Source organism: Brachyistius frenatus, unplaced genomic scaffold, assembly GCF_029030835.1.
Source record: "Brachyistius frenatus isolate BFR_SWC_R1_liver_20210118 unplaced genomic scaffold, ASM2903083v1 Contig_125, whole genome shotgun sequence".
NCBI lineage: Eukaryota > Metazoa > Chordata > Actinopteri > Embiotocidae > Brachyistius > Brachyistius frenatus.
The window spans coordinates 58,874-77,505 of record NW_027210724.1 but is presented as its reverse complement, the minus strand read 5'-3'; the positions used below and the strand labels follow the sequence as shown (position 1 = coordinate 77,505).

The 18,632-nt window shown below is 39.6% G+C and overlaps 2 protein-coding genes across 2 annotated transcripts; both read left to right on the top strand.

Annotated features, from left to right (window-relative positions):
* Nucleotides 1-814: 814 nt before the first annotated feature.
* On the top strand, nt 815-6,321 carry LOC138630013 (beta-2-glycoprotein 1-like). The gene is made up of 8 exons (XM_069714090.1): nt 815-923; nt 1,772-1,948; nt 2,416-2,512; nt 2,853-2,929; nt 3,231-3,419; nt 4,258-4,437; nt 4,621-4,818; nt 6,155-6,321. Exons 1-8 carry the CDS (start codon nt 860-862, stop codon nt 6,217-6,219), a joined length of 1,047 nt encoding a protein of 348 aa, XP_069570191.1. The 5' UTR covers nt 815-859; the 3' UTR covers nt 6,220-6,321.
* An 886-nt stretch (nt 6,322-7,207) lies between these two features.
* nol11 (nucleolar protein 11) lies at nt 7,208-17,961 on the top strand. The gene is made up of 18 exons (XM_069714054.1): nt 7,208-7,532; nt 8,617-8,730; nt 9,195-9,251; nt 9,539-9,687; nt 9,783-9,840; nt 10,568-10,709; nt 11,623-11,829; nt 12,481-12,557; nt 12,992-13,115; nt 13,337-13,428; nt 13,927-13,992; nt 14,102-14,286; nt 15,068-15,193; nt 15,416-15,655; nt 15,905-15,983; nt 16,092-16,184; nt 16,973-17,080; nt 17,305-17,961. Exons 1-18 carry the CDS (start codon nt 7,386-7,388, stop codon nt 17,416-17,418), a joined length of 2,178 nt encoding a protein of 725 aa, XP_069570155.1. The 5' UTR covers nt 7,208-7,385; the 3' UTR covers nt 17,419-17,961.
* Nucleotides 17,962-18,632: the final 671 nt, after the last annotated feature.

The window sequence follows — 18,632 nt, the reverse complement described above, 5'->3', positions numbered from 1 at the left end:
TTTTTACAACGGTATCTTCTTTTCAAATAATATTGCAGAGTGTGTCCTTGTGCCTGGGATCTTAGTCAGCTGGGGACTGAATAGGCTTTCGGCCAATCACAGTGAACCTGACAGAGCCAGCATGTAACATGCGCACTTCTGATTGGCACAGCAGCGATAGGGGCGGGTCCTCCTCTTTGCGTGCAGGAGGGTCGGAGGAACAAGTCCAGTCTAGTCTCACGCTGTGAGTGAACAGGTGCCCAGCTTGAGAGAGCTCCTGTGTGTCGCTGAATGTGTGCATTTCTGACTGAAAGCTAACATCTTCTGCCTCCATCTATCCATTCACTATAGAAATTGGTGGGAAAAAAATATTTAAAAAATGTGAAAAATTGTCCAATCTACGAAAAATGTCACGATCCCCTGCAGTACCTCAGCGGACCCGCTAGGGGTCGCGGACGCCCTGTTGAAGACCTCTGCTCTAAGGCCTTACTGAAAATCACATCCAAATTCTCATTGTACTACAGCAATTAAAAGAACTAATCAATTTCACTGTACAGTATTTCTTATGTAATAACATTTCTCTTTTCATCATGAATTATAATTTTCTTTTTAAACATTTACTCTGAAATGAATGTGTTCTTTTCTGTCATTGCAGCAACAAGGTAAAGTCCACTGCTGGAACTTTCTCTCTTCCAGTAAAATGTCACAAGGACGACAACCTGTTATTGGAAAAAGTAGGTGAAAACAAAACAAAGATAGCCGGAGAACAGCTGGTCTTATCTGTTTACTTTTAGAGAAACACAAACAGCAGTGAAAGCGGTGGCAGAGAGTCAGTATTTGAACCAGAGGCCAGAGAAAAGGAACGTCTGGACAGGAAAGGATGGAACACATGCTGACTTTTTTTCTGCTCTTTTTTACCATTGTGACATCCAAACAGGATAATGGTATCATTACTGGCTTTTATTTATATTGCATGGCTTGAATTGCATATATGCATATCTATTTGTGTCACTGTTTTCACGGTTTTAGCATTCCCTTATCTTTGTTCTAAAGAAATTTAGGTTGTACTGGACATGTTTAGCTTTGGAGAACGGTGATACGGGGCAATTATTCCATTTCATTTGATGTTTGAAATGATTCATTATTATATGTTGTTCCGCCAAAAGAAGTGGACAGAAATATTGTTTTCTTTACCTGAGTATTCTTCACATTAGAGAAAGATTTGGATTTAAATGTTGATTCAAGCTCTTGTTGTTTTGTGAAATGTTGGCAGACCTAAATGTTAAAGATGATCTTTCTGTAATTGGTAAATATTTAGGACTGTTACATCTTCCCGTATTAATCAGCCTTACTGTTTAAATGGTCAATAATGATGTGCCATAGAATTTACATTGTTTCAGCAAAAGTGATCTGAATACACCTCTAAAGATAGAGCTACTTCTTCAGAAGAATTACTCTTTAGTAAATATTGCTCTGAATTAGCTGCATTTAAATATTTTTGAAGCAGTTGATGTTCATCTATTATCACAATTTTTTTTTTAGGGAAAACAATCACATACAATGTACATTCCTTCAATAGAAAGACTATGTGTTGCATTACATTCACAGTTTGGGTGACTGAATCGTTCCTGTGATAATAACTTACAAGTTCACTTTCTTGTAACGTCATAGTGACAGGGTTGGTATGTTGGAAATTAGTCCAATCTTATGTGATTGTATAATGTGAATCCAAAGCAACATTTCTTTGACAGTCTTCAAACAATTCCTAATAAATACTTTTGTTACTTTGCAGTTTGCTCTAGGCCCAACTTGGGTGGCAACGTTGTGGTGGCCGGGCTCCAGAGGTACTTTAACCCCGGTGACGAGTTAACGCTGTCCTGTGAACAAGGATACACCCCTTCGTCAGGATCTCGCACGATTGTTTGCGCTGCCAGCGGACACTGGACAATAAACAGGTTCATGTGCAAACGTGGGTCTCCAATACTCTGGAGTTCAACTCGTGTATAATTTTCCAGAAACATTTTAAAAGAATTTTTAATCTTAACATATAGTTGTATCGTAACTTCATTATAATTGTAATAATTCCTAATATCGTCTATAGTTGTCACAATTTTATAATATTATATAAACTTACATAGACTAACGTGAAGTAATAAAAAGCATGTCTATTATGTAGTACATTTTTGATGGAATATAAAAATGAGGACCAGCACGTGTTGCTTTTAATAATCTGTAGATTACTTTGTTAATGTGGTATATAGACAAAAATATTGTTTCAAAACGACAAACACTTGTGGAAAGAGTGAGAATTTGCACAGCTGGATCACAATTTGATGAATGACTTCACTACGAAGAGGGTAAACATGTCCTCTACTGTTTGCATTATTCAAAACCTTCTATTTACACATGCTCTCTTTGTTATATTCTCTCCTGCAGCAAAGCAGTGTCCCTATCCTGAGCACCTGTCTAATGGACAAATGTACTATGAGAATACAATGTACCAGAGTACCATCAACTACACATGTGACGAAGGGTAAATCTTATTGTGTGACACATTATGTCATAGCTTTGGACATACATGGCAACAAAAGCTTAAAGAGAGTCTCTGATATGCTCAAAAAGTAGTTACCTTTGTTTCACCTTCATGTGACCAACACACCAGTGAAATATTTTGGGGTATAAATACAGAGGCACTAATGCGAAATATAATTCTCTGTAATAGAAGTAAAGAAGTGAGTTCAGAAGGTAACATTTGCTCTGATCAACGTTTGGCTTTAAATCCATTTAAGCTGACTTCAGCCAATGTGTTGTTGTTGTTTTTAATTAATTTGTATACTAAACATAAACTGATTGAACAATATGGCACTGCACAGGTATATATTGACTGGATCCAGCTCTGTTCTGTGCCAAGCCAATGGAACATGGAGCACACCTGCACCAGATTGCACACGTATGTCATCCACTATGTCCTTCCAGTAATTAAGGGAAATATTAAAAAGTATATATTTGGTTGGTGTCTAATACAATTTTCTGTGGTCTTTAGAAGAAGACACACAATTGAGAAAATGTATGTTAGATCACTCAAAACAAAAGTTATATCGATACTGACCAATCACTCAATTGGCTCGGCTGTAAATCTGAACAACAATGCAAAATACCACATAAAATACACACCTACTTATAAATAATTGGACAAATTTACAGTATAATGCTGACACAGGAACTGTCATATTGTGTCTCTTCTGTCGTAGCTGTGAAGTGTGGTGTCGCTCCAGTCCCACAGTTTGGGATGATCATTTATGACCAGAGGGTCGAAGGGAACACCACTGATTACGGCATCACAGGGACGTACAAATGCCTACCTCCATATGCAGTAGTTGGCAATGCAAGAGCAAAGTGCACCGCCAGTGGCACCTGGACCAAGACACCTGAATGTCGAGGTATGAAGGTCGAGTATTTATAGCAGCATTGCAATAACTGAGCAGTTGACACAGAGACACACACACACAGACCAAATATAACAACCAAATATAATCACAGATTAATGCACATGTAAAAATGTCATACTGTATGGGATTTCACCCAAGACTTAATTTGTACTTTACAAATGTTTGCTTGTATGAGCTAGTATCAGTAAAACACTATATTTTCAGCCATTTTATACCAAATTAGAACATTGAAAATGAAGCCTTTGCTTACCAAAATATAGTGAAGGCGCTAGTTGTTAGACTTACTTGTTTTAACTTTTATATATGGTCTTACAAAATAAAATAAAAAAATTAAAATAAAGACTATTTAGAACACATCAAAACCACATGGTAAAGTGTCCCGAAGGGGGGAAAAAAACTCAACAATTTGTTTTTCAATTGTATAATTGTAGTGCACTTAATGATCACAAGTGTTCATAGTTTGACAATAATCATACTTTTTATCTTTGTGGCAACAGTATGAATGAGTGCATGTTTTTGTATCGGACAAACTGGTACTCCTATTTTGTCCTGTACTGAGACAAATCAAGACAAAAGAGTCTTCAAAACGGTCTCAGAGCGAATGTAATGTAATTTGGGCACTGAACTGTTAAAAAGTAAAATATTTTCCTCCAGTTAAAAGGCCACAATTATACAGGGCTTCACCATCTTCAGGGGAAATTCCTCAGTGCACTTGAACATATGATTTTACAAGATTTGTAAAACCATACGTAAACACGTAATGACAGACAACATAAAGTCTTGTTATGTCTTTAGTCTCTGATGAATGTTCTAAATGGTTCCTTCCCAGTGGTGACCTGCCCTCCACCGCAGAACATTAACCAAGGCTACATGTCAAGCAGCGACCAGAGAGACTACGACTACATGGAAACAATCAAATACGGCTGCAATGGAGACTACATACTGGATGGAGGTCTGGAGATTGTTTGCCAGCAGGATGGGACATGGTCTGAGAAGCCATCCTGCAAGGGTAGGATTGCAGCTATTATTATACTCATGACAGATTTTGAACACAATATTTCCACTTCATTTAGAAGATCTTTTTGACAGGCGAATATAATGCAGCTCACCAATTTCCTGTGCAGTAACACCACAAAATACAGTGCAATGCCAAACCTCTGACTTGTTTTTTTCTTAATTTTGTAATTTACAGGTCCTTGCCATGTCAGCATACAGAGAGGGAGGATATTATACAAAGGAACAAAAATTTGGATCAAAGACTTCCACCCTAACAGAGTCTTACACAAAGAAATAGTCTCAGTCTACTGCAAGAACAAGGCCAGGAATTGTGGTTATGCCGTGTCAATCCAGTGCATCGATGGAAGACTCAAAATCCCTGACTGCTTTGAACGTAAGACATATTTCACTAAACAAAAAAATGAAAAAAAAAAAAAGACTCAAGCAGCACAATGGTCAGAATGCTAAACTATTGTCACTTCTCAGCCTCACAGCGTATAAGGCATCTGCAGAACACGTTGCAGTGTCAGCTAGGTAAAGATTAAGTCAGTGGAAATAATTAGCAGCTCTTTTCAAACTCAAACGAAGCCTTAATAAATTAAAGGGAGTGTATTTCATAAACATTTTTTTGATTCACAAAATGATAGTAATTAATTTTCCAAAAGTCAAGCAGAGCTTCAGCTGACATGGGCTCGGCTCGATAAACCTACTTTGGAGGCCAAGATGAAGCATTGCTCCACCTTTGACCTCCTTTCATTGTGTACATTATGTTTATGTTTGTTTGTTTATAGCTACCGAATTTGGTTCAGTATCAATAATAATGGTCTTAGTAAGTCGGCTTTGACACTGGGACCCTGTACAGCTACTGGCCCTTAAAATGAGCTCATAAAGCAGCAGGACATACCTTAATGCATTCTCATGTAAGTAGATGTTGTGCTTTAGCAGTGCAAATTCCCACATTGCCAGAAGAAATTATGGTAAAACACATATTTGATCCTTGGACATCAGAACGTGTTCCTAATACCTGAATTGTAATTAGGCTTAATCACAATAAAAACAAGAAAATTATAAGAAAGTTAAAAACAAGTTGCTACTAAGAATCAGTAACAACTTGTTTTTAACTTTCTTATAACAACCAAAAATAGACAAAGTGGTAGGATCGCCTGACACCTGGCTATCTTAGGATTTATACTATATATTTGCCAACATGGTTTCGGACAGTATCTTTTGTCATATCCATGTTTGTTTTCCTATTTTCAGACTTTTCCAACTCGTAATACTTCAAGCAGTAAATCCCTATATAACAAGCAGTCAGTAGCACAGTGTGTGCAGACGGCAATGACACGTATACCCATTAGACTGTATACTTCAAAAAATGTAAATGTCACAACCAGTGAAATATTTACAAACCCCTACAGATAATCACTAAACTAAGACTTTAAAACTACTTGCCATTTTGTGCTGGTCAAAGCACTCCCCTCCCATCAGACCCACTTTCACTCAACCCTGCAACAAAGAGCAAAGCAGGGCAGGATACTTATGGTGTCTGTTTTGTCAAGATGAACAACCAGCTGTTCCTTTTTTTTTTTTTTTTTTTCTGTTGCTTGATAAATGACAGATTATAGTTCAGAGTTATTCCCTGCACTCTTCCATTATAAAGCATTATGGAGTTATTGTAACTGTGCCCAGTCTAACTTGTTCTGTATATCTGTGTGTCTGTCTCTTTTCAGGGCCTGGCCATATTAACTACACGTTAAATTCAAACTCGCTTCCATCAGAAATCGAACAGTGCTGAAACAGCAGCAGATCCAGCCTCTGATGAGTACTGAACCTATGCGACATGAAATAGCTGTCGGTGTGTCCTACTTTTTCAAATTAAAGAACATGTTTTGAACAAGGCTGCCTTTTTTGTACAACTTCAACACATATGTAAAACATACATACATTTCACAGATAGATAAATTGTGACCAATTTCAGCAGAGATCATTTTTGGCCTTCAGTAGATAGAGCAAGTCTAACCATTAAGAGCGGCCATATGCTCAGATCCAGCAGCAGCTCTTAGAGGTTTTTCCAACATCAAACAGACACAGAAGACTTCTGGATTGTAATTCGCATCCTGCTTTTTATAAGAAGAGCAGTCTTGTTGGTTCCTGCTCATACACAGGCTCCTGATATAAACAAGCAGATAAAAAGTAGAAAAGAAAACCCTTAAAGAAAATACCATCACAGTGATAGAGGAAGCTCAGGGGGGAAAAAGAAGTAATAACAGACATAATTAATGCCAGACAGTAAGAATGGGACATTAAAGGAATAAATTATTATAATATACAGAAGTTAATAGCTGCCGAGTAATCATTGCACGATTAAAGTTCAATCAGATATGTGAGAGTGGTGTAATATTCTGGAAGATGTAGGCTACATGTTGAGTTAGAGCAAATATGATTGAAAGAGGGAGACATAAGGAACATTAAGACAGAGAGGAGTGGCGTTTAAAATCGATATTGAGCATGTGCAGGACTTCAGTGGAATTAGAGGGGAGTTGGTATATATTATAATAAAGGCAGGAATGGAAAACAGAGTGTGATATGTCCTTTCAGACCAGTTAATATTCAGATATTCTGCCGTGGCGATACACATTCCGAAACAGTAGGGGGCGGTATGTACCTTAGCTGGGTCTCTGCCGGATGTTTGTGTGTGTGTGTGTGTGTGTGTGTGTGTGTGTCGGGTATCAGCGTTCACCACAGGTTGATGTATAAATAGCAAAACCTCACCGAGATGGGCAATAGCAACATGTTTTAAGCCCAGCCTGGTTTAATACAAGTTACCTTGTTAGCTCCAGGTTACGTTTGTTGCTACGTTTTGGCTCGGCTGCAACAACAAGCGGGCAGTCTCGTGGTTCCGGTCGCCATTCGTTCGTTCTCGCGAGATACTGCGTTGTCCTACTTTCTTCTCGTCCAAGCATGGCAGCGCTGTATGAGGGATACACGTTGTGCGGACTTGTTCCAGATCAAAATCTGCCGAGTTCAGGGATTCGGGGGATCGAAGAGGAGAGAGACATCGACCATGTCGTCGTCACCGACTCAACCAGATCTGTGACTCTGTACAAGGTAACAGTTAACGTGTGTTTGGTGAAGGTCCTCTCTGTAACCTGAGCCAGCTGATCGGGGCGACCAGTGTAACTCGTGTTAGTATCCTCGACTCTCGTCGCTTTCAGTGTCAGAACCAGACAGCCCTCGTATATCTTCTAGCACCTTGACGATTTGCCATAAAATTCGACAGTAAAAGCCACGTAGTGAGGAAAAAAAACATATATATATATCACGCTGATCCACAAAGACCGGCAAATGTCCGCTAGCGTGTAGCACATCTGGCTAAACAGTGATTCTTAATGGGAAGGTCCAGCGTTTTAATTTTTCCAATCGATATATGAAACTATCCCCAATTCAGCCAGTAGCTCCTTCACGGTAACATGTCAGCTTTTAGAGTTTATTTTTGCTCGCCTATTTCCCCACCTTCTGCCATCTTCTAATAACTGGAGATAGCCATGTGTGTAAAATCAGATCGAAACGTGACTTTATTCAGTGGTTTCTGTGTGGAGGGCAAGATTACACTGTTTATATTGCTTCTGCATGTGTTAAATCTCATTTAATGCGGAGACACTTTCATCTGATAGAGATTGAAAAAAAATATCTTATCAGAGGAACCAGATTCATTTTGAGGCCACAGTTTACAGTGGTGAACGTAGTGGCTTTAGTCTTGTGTTTTGCACCAGTGTAAGAAATTTTACAAAATTATGTGTGCACTTTAAAAAAAAAAAAAACAGTGATTGGTGCAAAAAAAAAATCTGCTGCTGTTAATGCTGCAGGTTTGCCTGGTTTCTGCCTGATATCAGAGATTTGTACATAAGTAGTGTGAATAACGGTGCTGTTTGTGTGTGTTAGAGATGGATATCAAATTAAATTAATTAAACTAAAATGAAAGTTTAATGTAGGATTTTAAAAAAAGAGCCAAAACTTGTAAAAAAAAAAAAAATTATAATACATTTTAACCCTTCAATCAGTTTTAGGGTCATTTTGAGATATCTCGGGGCGTTTTTGCTCTCGCTCTTAATTCCCGATGCTGTTTAGCTAAAGGGAAATTGTGTGATCTGCACTCTCTTTAAATTCTTCCATCCTGTCATGGCTGTGACAGGTGTCGGACCAGAAGCCGCTGGGCAGCTGGACGGTGAAACAAGGACAAACTCTGACCTGTGCAGCAGTCTTCAACTGCCGGACCAATGAATATGTGGCCGTTACAGACAAGAAGGTAACCCTCCGCAGCCTCTTCTTCTGGTATTGGAGAGACTGTGATTAATAAATGCAGGTTCTGGTGCTTGTGTCGGTTGCCGCAGCACCATTTGAATGGAGCCTCACTTAACCAAAAATGAACCAATCAGCTTTCACTTAAAGTTTATAAATGTACACTGGGGTGTTTTTTGTTTTTTTTGCCTTTTCCATTGAGCATAGTTGCTTTCTCATTAAACACGTGCTATCTGTGTACGCTGCTTTCCTTTGCATGACTTTGTTCTCGTATCCAGACTACCCACCGGGTCTGCCTGACGACAGTGTTTATTGCTGCACTGTTACGGCACGCAATGTTAGCACTTTTTAAAGTTTGAACATCATAATTTTACAGCATAAACAAATCTATATCTTCCTTTAGAGATTAATTTAGTGATCTATCAAACTTTTTGGAACAATCTGTCACATTGTAATGTTCTTGTTTTCAAGGTGATCAGAATTTGGAAGGAAGAGGACATACTATTAGACAAGGCCTTCAAAGCAACTGTAAGTCTGAACGAAGTTATTCAGCTCTTTTCTGTGGGGACAGTTACACCAACCATGCCGGAGATACTTGAAAAGATGTTTTGTCTCTCTCTTCACTGCTGAAATGATTCATTGTAGTCACGTGGATGCATTATATGTCATTATGACTTAGCGTAGTAGATTGTGGCGCTCCTTTCTGTCAGTATGTCCCAGAGAAACCATTTTTAAATGTCATTTTAAGCGCCTCCATTGATGGAAACACCAAAACACATTCTCTCCTTAGCATCTGACATGATTTTTCTCTGCAGGTGGCATCAGATGTGTGGTCGGTACACTGCGTCAGAGGAGCGGAGCCTGTGGTCTTGTTTCAGAGAGGAGCTGTGAGACTGCTAGACTCTCTGCTTTCTGCTCCCCAGCAGCCCATAGAGGAATCCCTAGCTCTAGAAGAGTCCATCAGGTCAGTATCATGCTGCAAACAATCAAATAACACAGTTGCATTTGCTGTGCTGCCGCAGTCTGTTGAATTTTGCCACGTTTTATTTTCGCCTCTAGGTGGAGCACCAACATTGTGGCAGAGACACAGCAGTTTGTCGTCTTCACAACTGAACAGGTAACATATTTTAACTGTTTGGCTTTTTTACTTAACACCTCAAGACCCGACAGGTTTCAAATAAATTCGGTTTTCAGTCTTTGTTACTCTTGTATCACAATACTAAGGTGTAATTACAGTCAAAGTCCGTCTTTTTTCTACGAACATTTGCATTTACTCGAGATCAGGGGTGTCAAACTCACTTTAGTTAAGGGGCCACATACTGCCCACGTTCATCTCAAGCGGGCCAGACCAGTAAAATCATAGCATAATAACGCATACATAACGACAATATTTCTCTATGTTTAAATCATTGGTGAAGGTTTTTGGATGATAAACCCTATTTTAAAGGTCTTTCTACAATAAACTAGAAACATAAAGAGCAAAAACTCAGACATCAGCCCACTGTTTATCTGCCTGGGCTCTCCTCTGCAGATTTAACGGGTCACAAAGCGAGCAGCAGCTTCTCCCTCCGGAGCAGACGTCGCATTTACGCTGTTTCTGAAGCAATTACTGGATCGATTAAAAAAAACAAAAAAACAATTACAAAACGTTTGTACTCATAACCCTCCATATTCTCATACAAATGCAATGTATGTCTTTCTGTAATTTTCACACTTAACAAAGTCATCCGGCGGGCCGAGCCGGACCCCCTGGCGGGCAGGATCCGGCCCGCGGGCCGTATGTTTGATACCCCTGCTCTAGATATTCGTTATTCTAAGTGATGGTTTTCAATTTCTTCCCACAGAAAGGAGATCATTTCCTCTACCTGCAGAGACTGAACCCGAACTCTCTCCAGAGGTACCGGCTGGAGAGAGAGGAGCCCGGTCTGTCGCCGCTCAGCTTCTCTGCCTCCTACAGGGAGAAACACATCTGCCTGCTTTATCTGTGTAAGCTGGAATTTCTTGTGAAAATAGTTTCAGTGTCAGTGTTTGACAGCAAAGTTAGTTTGTTTTGTGGACGGTAGATGACATCGATGAAAAACAACATTAAATAGTTCTGATATTGAAAGCCAACTAATCAATCAGATTACTTTGTATTTACGGTTGGAGGTTTGCAGTAATGGGAGACACGTGTTAAAAGCAGTTGTGGTTCCCGCACTGCTTAAATTAGACACACTGGCACAACTAATGGTGCTCAGCCATGAGAAATTAATGATCCTGGTTTGGAATGTATTATCTGCATATTTGATGAGTTTGTTCATTACCATATAAAGTATTGTAGTAATAATTCAATCATCCCTTGAGTAATTTAAGTGCCACTTAGAGTTCTGTAAGTAGTCGACTCCTATTGACAAAATTGCTGAATAGAGTAGGGAACTTTCTGACTGTGGCACCTTTTTTTTTTTGGAAGGTTAATTATTTAAAATAAACAACCCAAACAATGAATGCCCGTTACCCTCAACAAGAGCCCCATGCCATCTAACTTAGTGTCCGCTTGTTCAGCCAAAACTGTTCTTTTGGGAAAAAGCCCGAATTTTATTTTAAAATCTGACGATTTCCCTGCTGCTGAGCTTTTATTTTGAAGGGCATACATGACGACTAAAGCCAATATCTTTTGTTCAGGTTTTTCACAGTACATGAAGGCATCGTGTATTTCTTTTGTAAAAACAATTTGAGTGGCTCAAAAATTTTGGTCGAGATTTAATGACGAAGGAAAATTGTGGGCACGAGGCCAGCTAATTTGACACCCGCTGATCAAACATGACACAAGATGTAATGGAAGTGAGATAAGCAGAATTAGTTCCCTGTAATGTTCTCTCCTGCAATGATCTTTTTTTTTTGCTGCCTCATCATTTTTCAGACCCTAACGGTCATGTGTACCAGAGCGTGGTGTCCGTGCGGGGTCTGGGGTCTGAAGAAGGGGGCCAGGCACTCCCGCTGCCCCGGACCCTGCTGCTGGGTCTTCCTGTTGGCGAGGGCCTGCTGGAGGCAGCGTCAGCCATGGTCCTGGATGAGGCCCACGTAGCTGTTGTGGGGGTTCCACACCCCTCTGCTGGAGCTGGTAAAGGTAAATATCAGTTACACCGCCTCAAACACCGACCAAACGTGCTCGACTCGGACGTCTGGCTGGATTTCACTTCTCTAAAAAGTACCGTCTTATGCGTGACGGATGTTATTCAAGACAGTCTGGTGTACACAACAAAGCTTTTGGGTTGCTCGTGAGTCGGCACGCACACAGGAGCTCTCCGAATCCCAACGGTTTCCGTATGTAAAGTTTACACCAGAATACTGATGAAATGTACTTTATCTTACCTTCCTGTCTTTTCTGTCTTAATGTGCACATTGTGAACACAATAATTTAAAGAAACGATGCAGAAAAAACAAATTCCTGCTTGGTCAGTCATAACAAACAGGGGCAGGCAGGTTATAGTGCTCTTTGAGTCAGATGTTTGACAGACTGACCTAAATTCTTTTTTCCATATACTGCATTTAATGTTATAAAAAAAAAAAAAAAGTTTTTTTTTTTTTTCTGAAACTAAAATGAATTTATAGCTTAATGTTGTTCAGAAATGAAAACCAAGCTAACATTGTTCAAGTCTTCCACTGCCTAATTTTAACATGTGAGCCTTGTTTTCAGAATAAGAACATGAGAATAATGACTTGAAGATGTGTATCTGATCTCAGTATCTGATGTGAGTGTCTGTCTCTGCTGTTTCAGACTTTCTCTGCATCTGGAACACCAATTTTCAGACGCTTCAAGCTGGAAAAGAGATGGCGGGTAAAATCTACGGACAGGTGGGAATGCGTTATGAACTAAATTTAAATAAACCACCGAGCTGATGGTTCTGTATGAAAATGTTTCTAATTTATTATTAGCAGTTGAAAAAAAATAATAATGCTAATAAGCTTTAGCCGTGCTAGCAGCCGGCCCCCAGAGCTCACCAATGTGTACTTGAGCTGTTGTTGCTGTCTTAAGAAGTTGTTATTATCGCTGCAGGCCAAGGTTCCCTGTCCTTCCAGCTGCTGGGTGCTGATGGAGGACTGTATGACTTTGGTAGAGCATCGTGTCTGCTCTCCACTGTGATGGGGCTCACTGTCCCTCCTCACAACTTTATAGCAGTTTACAAGCCTATGAATACACTCATTTGTCGTTCTGTATTGAACTATGTTTACCGAACGTGTACCGTTAATACCGTTTTTGTTTTCATTTTATTTTCTCTCTGGTATAGATGTGGAATTATTCCAACAAGGTATTTATTCCACACGGGAAAACCCTCTCTGTTATTCCATTTGAGTGCCCCAAATCTTCCCTTGCCACGGCTCTGGGAAAACTAAGACAGGCCAAGACTGAAGGTGAGCTAAAACAATTGTCATACTCCCAACTGTTGTAATGACTTTTGTGTTACAGCAAAAAAAAAAAAAAACACCAATTCTTTGATTCCCGCATACACTGATTTAGGATAAGTAATTAATAGTGAAATAAGATACTGTATATCAGTGAAGGGGCTTCAGAATAACAATACATATTTGAATTGCATTCACTCAGTACACTGTTGTTTGTCTCCCTGCCACAGAGTCAAAGGCTCCAGCTTGTGTACCATCTTGGAATACCATCCTGCATGGAGAGAAAGCTCAGCCCTCCAGAACAGTGGAGACCAGGAAGACAGTATGTCGGAGAACTGTTTTTAATTTATGCTTCCCTTCAAAATAAGGCAGTTTATACAGCTAGTGTGGACATATGTTTTGCTGCATGAAACAGTGTGTAAGACATTATTCACTGTACTAACTGCTATTACATCTGTATGTAACTGTGAACTAACTGGTGCAGTAGTCACAAAATGTAAAAACAAAAAAAAAAAAAATGATGCAGTATGGCCAGCGGGGACATTTCTGTTGTTATTGTATTTGTAGTTTATCTATATTGGTAAATCATTTAAGTCTAACCTTTGAAAGTAAATATGCACCTACGCTTGAGCCATAATAGCTGCTGTTGCTTTTGAAATATAATGAAACCTTTGCAAATCAACAGTTTGTTGCTTTTAGACAGCTTTTAAAGTTTCACTCAGATGAATGCAGCACTGCCTAAAGAGTAAGGGCTCAGTAATTGATCTGTCAGCAGTGTTTTCTGGTAGATCCTTAATTGGATTCTTCTTCTTCCACACAGAGAACCACCCGTAGGACCCAATCAACACCTAGTTTAACAACGGACGAAGTGCTGGCGCTCATTAAGGTAAAATGTGATTTATTTATTTATTTGGTCTGTGCCAAAATACTAAATCTGACAAAAACGTATCACAAACAGTTCTGAAATAACAAAGTCTTTTGTTTTCCCGGTGCAGACAGCACCATTAGAAGAGGTGCAGAGAGAGGTGGATGGGTTCATCTCCAGGACAGACCTGCAGGACCTGCAGACCTCCGTGGGACAGCTGGCATCAACCCTGGTGTCCCGGAGCCTCGCTGAGCCAGCCTTCTACTCCCCGAGCACCCTGGCACAGCTGGTGCACACTCAGTGCCTCTGCCACAGGTCAGTAAAGGCATGGCATTGGCACAGGGAGAGAGAGAGAGATGGGTCCCAAACTTTGATACTTTACTGGCAACGATGAAAGCTGATTTAATACCACCTACTATTCAGAAAAAACAGCCTGTAATTGAATGTAAAATTTCATCACCGAGGCCACATCCACACCAATATGTTTCACTGCACAATTTATAACTTTTGGTTTTATTTTTTGAAAATCTCACACTCGAATGACTTATTTTACTCTTTTGGACCACATACCTGACTAAAGTCTGTAATCTCTGTACAAGGCTGTCTGGCTAATATCTAAGGACAGCATGAGACGTTAAGGAAAACTCGGTAAATCACAGTGTCAAACGATAACTTGCCTTTGTTACTACAATAAACATCACTGAATTGTAGTAACAAAAAAAAACCTTGATTACACTCTCCCCATATAAACTGCATGAAAACAAAATCTTTTTCTTATCGTAAAACGTATCGTTCAGGAACCGGTATCGAATTCAAGCCATCGGCACCGGTATCAACATTTAAACAATTTATATATATTTTTTTTTAGAATACCCAGGCCTAGATGGGGATGGTTTCTTTCTTTTGATTTGAATGTGACCTCTCATTTAATTGGTCTTCAGTCTGAAAAATGTATATCTGTCTTTTTATAGCCTTACAGATACTGAAACCTGCCGTTGAATTAATATATGTCATAGTTGAGGTTTGTATTGAAATGCAAAAAACACAAGTGTTGTTTCTGTTGAATGTAAATGTTTACCATCATCCCTTTCCACAGTGTGTGTCCTGACCTTTTGCTCCTGGCTCTTGAGAAGAAAGATTACTTTCTTTGTCAGCTCTGCTTGCAGTTCTTCCCTGACATCCCAGAAGCTGTGACCTGCGCCAGCCTCAAGGCCTTCATCAGGTAAACGGTTGTTTTTAAGTGGACATTAATTAGTTTCTCTGAACTGAGGGTCAGTAATACATTATTCAAAATGCAACACAGTGGCTTGAAATAGTTGATTTTCATTTTTACCATGATGTTGTGCATACAGATATGATTTAGTGGTTTAATAATCTTGACTATTATCCTGACACAATGCTCTGTATATTGAAAAAAATAACTGTATGCTCACATTATTTTCAGTATTCCAGACGTCGAGGCAGAAAAGGTGAGCCTGGAGCCCGACAGCGTCTCTTTCATGGAAACCTTCATCTCTAAAGAACACGGCCAGGTTGGCCTGCAGAACGGTTTCAGCCCCATTTCCTGCGAGGAGGACACCTCCAACGCCACCGCGGGCCGTCAGACCAGAGAAGAAAAGAAGCAGAAGGCCTCAGCTTCAGCAGAACAGATTTGTCCAGTGGGATTACATAAGGCTGTTCTACTGTATCCTCCTCATGCACGGTCGCAGTGACTCAAACACACCTCGTCATTGTCACATTTTGTTGTTCATTAGGATTCAGCTACTTAGATTCAACTGAAACTTTGTCTCCCTGACAGATAATATTATACCTTGTTTCTCTAGTGTGCCTATCAATGACACGCTTGAGGGGGGGAGAGTTAAACAGCACGAATGTACACTGTTTGAAGTTGGAAAGATAAATATGAAAATATGACTTAACTGAAGCTGCACAGAAATGAGGTCCTGCAGACGGCATACAGCGACACGTTCCTCCTCCCACACCTAAAAGATCTCTCCTCTCCGCAAGTTGTTGTGAGTAACCGCCAGTTTTCACTCGTACCTAAAATCAAACGGGCAACACTTGAGTTCATGTTCCACAACAGTTGTCACATTTTTCCACTTTCTGTCTCGTCCAATCAGCTTTTCCTCCAGTACCTGCAGTTCCTCTACCTAAAATATTCCCAAGATGCTCTCCCACAGATGCACGGCTTTAGATCACCAAATCTGGCTCAGGTTTGTATTAATGTTTAACTTGGTCGCTTGTGTGACCACACTTGATATGTCAGTGCAGCATCTGTGTGTCGCACCAGGAGGCATTAACGCCGTGTTTCCACGGCTCGTTACCGGCTCAGCTCCACCCTGCTCAATTTACCAAAGTGTTTTGTTTTTTTTGTAGGTAAAACAAAATTGCGTCCGCCATAGTAGCTAGGCCCTTGGTAAGTGGCGGGTTTGTTTGGGATGCTGATGCCATTTAGAAATTTTCAGTGGTTTTGCATCAAATTGGAACCTCGACAAATGGTACCTATCTAAACTTCAGGCCAATGGAAAACCAAATAAGGCGAGTCGAGCTGAGCCTGACCACGTGGTGGAAAGAAGGGGCCCAAGGCCGGAGGCAAAACAATATTTTGTCCACTTTGAGGACAGAGTCTTAATTGTATTGATGGTATGATGGAGGTCAGACATTTTAACTTGTGTGCGTGCAGTCTGAATGGAGTTCAGTCACAGGGCACACAAGCTGTCGAGTCACAAAATGGATCTAAAGAAATGCATTCAGTGGAGACGCAGAATTTTTGTGCCATGTGTGTGATCCTGTGTGATCGTGTTTGCCATCAGCATAGTCTCATCTTAATAAAAAATAAAACGCATTTAGATATACAGCAATACAGTAATAATACAAATATTTTGTCAGTTTATGACAAAAATAGCTGTAAAATATGGTTGGAATGGAACAAATCAGGCGATTCAGTTTTTGTAAAGCATTGAACTTCTAACTTCTGTGTTTCTTTGTGTTTCATTGATAGATCATGGATTGGGTGTGTTTGCTGTTGGACGCCCATTTTACAGTGCTAGCGATGACCCCAGAGGCCAAAGGCTTGCTGCTGAACCTCCACACCTTTGTGAAGTCTCAGGTAACAAACTTTTTCCACTGTTTACCTGGCTACATGTTGGTTTAGTACTACCCATTTTGTTGTCTTTATTTTTTATTGAAGTTGTGAGGAGGTTTGGTTCCTAATGGCTGGATGTTAATCTAGGCTGAGCTTTGTGACAACATAATGCACAATACTGCATTTTTTTTTTTTTAACACGTTTTTTTTTTTTTTTTACATATAAATATGCCCCTCTGTGTCCTCAGGTGAAACTGGTTTCTGAGCTTGGAAAGATCGAGGGAAGCCTGCAAGAGCTCAATAAGATGAAGGTGAAGAAGGACGTTGGACAATACTCCATTGAAGTCATCGAGCTGTTTTAGAATGTGTACAGAATACTTTTATTAAATCGTTGAGTATGTTTCCTTCCAACTTTTCACCTGATGTGGTTTCAAGATTATATTTTGTCCCAAAATAACAAGAGGTGCTTGCTATCGTAAGAGTTTACTAGGAAAAGAATTCCTGATGTAACTTAAGCATTGGAAAAGTTGCATATGTCTCTGAATTGTGTTTTAAATTTGTAAAAGCTGATGTAATTTTGACCATTCATAGTGTTTGCATGTTTAGTTTACAGTCTGCTCATATACCAAAATGCTTTACAATGGTTTTATAAAATGCATCAAAAGTCACCTCGTACAACAGTAATAGTACTAATGTGACTCAGCCATTGAAACTTTAACTGTGAGTGATGGACTTTATTTTATGCATCCTAACACATCTGAATACTTGGGAATGTGTCAGTTGTGACTTTGCATTGGGGTTTCCAAAGGGAAGCCTTTTATGTTGACTATAAATATATATTATTGAAAAGACAGTTGATCACAGGTGACTTTATTTTTATTAAAAGATTCTGTCAGATACCAGGACACTGAATCGATTTTTCTTTTTTTGCAAGTACACTATTACGGCTGATGGTGACTAATCCATATTACTTTTATTTTTTTTTGTCAGGGCCTTCTACAAAACACACTTGAGTTGGCCTAGTTCCCTTGACATGAAAAACAACCAGCGGGATGAAATAAAAATATAACAGTGTATGGAGGGGGAATTAATCCAACAGAAGGCAGGGATTTTGTTAACATGTCGTTGGGCCTGTCACTGAGCTGAGGAGGAACACAAGCAAACTTCCTTGATTTTTTTTTTATTTCTAACATTTACCTTAAAAAAAAATACACGCTTTAGATAATTATGCCACTGAAATCTACAGTTGGTGAATATTTCTGTTGTTTCCCTCCATAAATCAAATAGAGCCATCACACCTCTGTTATGGATACACGTGTAGAATAATGCACTCAAGAGCAAATGTATTTTATTTCTTAGTAGTGGTCATAGAAAGAAATGATAATTTCATTAACAATTAATTGTTTTATTTGTCCTTCATTAGTCAGCGAATATGCACAAAAGTGAGCCTACTGTTAGATACAACACCTTTGAGAAGTGCTCCACCAGGATGAGTGATTTTGATTCAGATATTAACAAAAATGTTGGAGCTGTCGATGAAACCCTTTCTTTGTTTATGGACAATGGTGCTGCTGCA

Excerpts from the sequence above, each read along its gene's own strand:
- LOC138630013 (XM_069714090.1), top strand. The coding sequence starts at position 860 with ATGGAACACATGCTGACTTTTTTTCTGCTCTTTTTTACCATTGTGACA. Across the intron at positions 3,420-4,257 it reads CAAGACACCTGAATGTCGAG|TGGTGACCTGCCCTCCACCG; the intron begins GTATGAAGGTCG and ends GTTCCTTCCCAG. Across the intron at positions 4,438-4,620 it reads TGAGAAGCCATCCTGCAAGG|GTCCTTGCCATGTCAGCATA; the intron begins GTAGGATTGCAG and ends TGTAATTTACAG.
- nol11 (XM_069714054.1), top strand. The coding sequence starts at position 7,386 with ATGGCAGCGCTGTATGAGGGATACACGTTGTGCGGACTTGTTCCAGAT. Across the intron at positions 11,830-12,480 it reads CTCTGCTGGAGCTGGTAAAG|ACTTTCTCTGCATCTGGAAC; the intron begins GTAAATATCAGT and ends CTGCTGTTTCAG. Across the intron at positions 13,116-13,336 it reads AAGACAGGCCAAGACTGAAG|AGTCAAAGGCTCCAGCTTGT; the intron begins GTGAGCTAAAAC and ends TCCCTGCCACAG.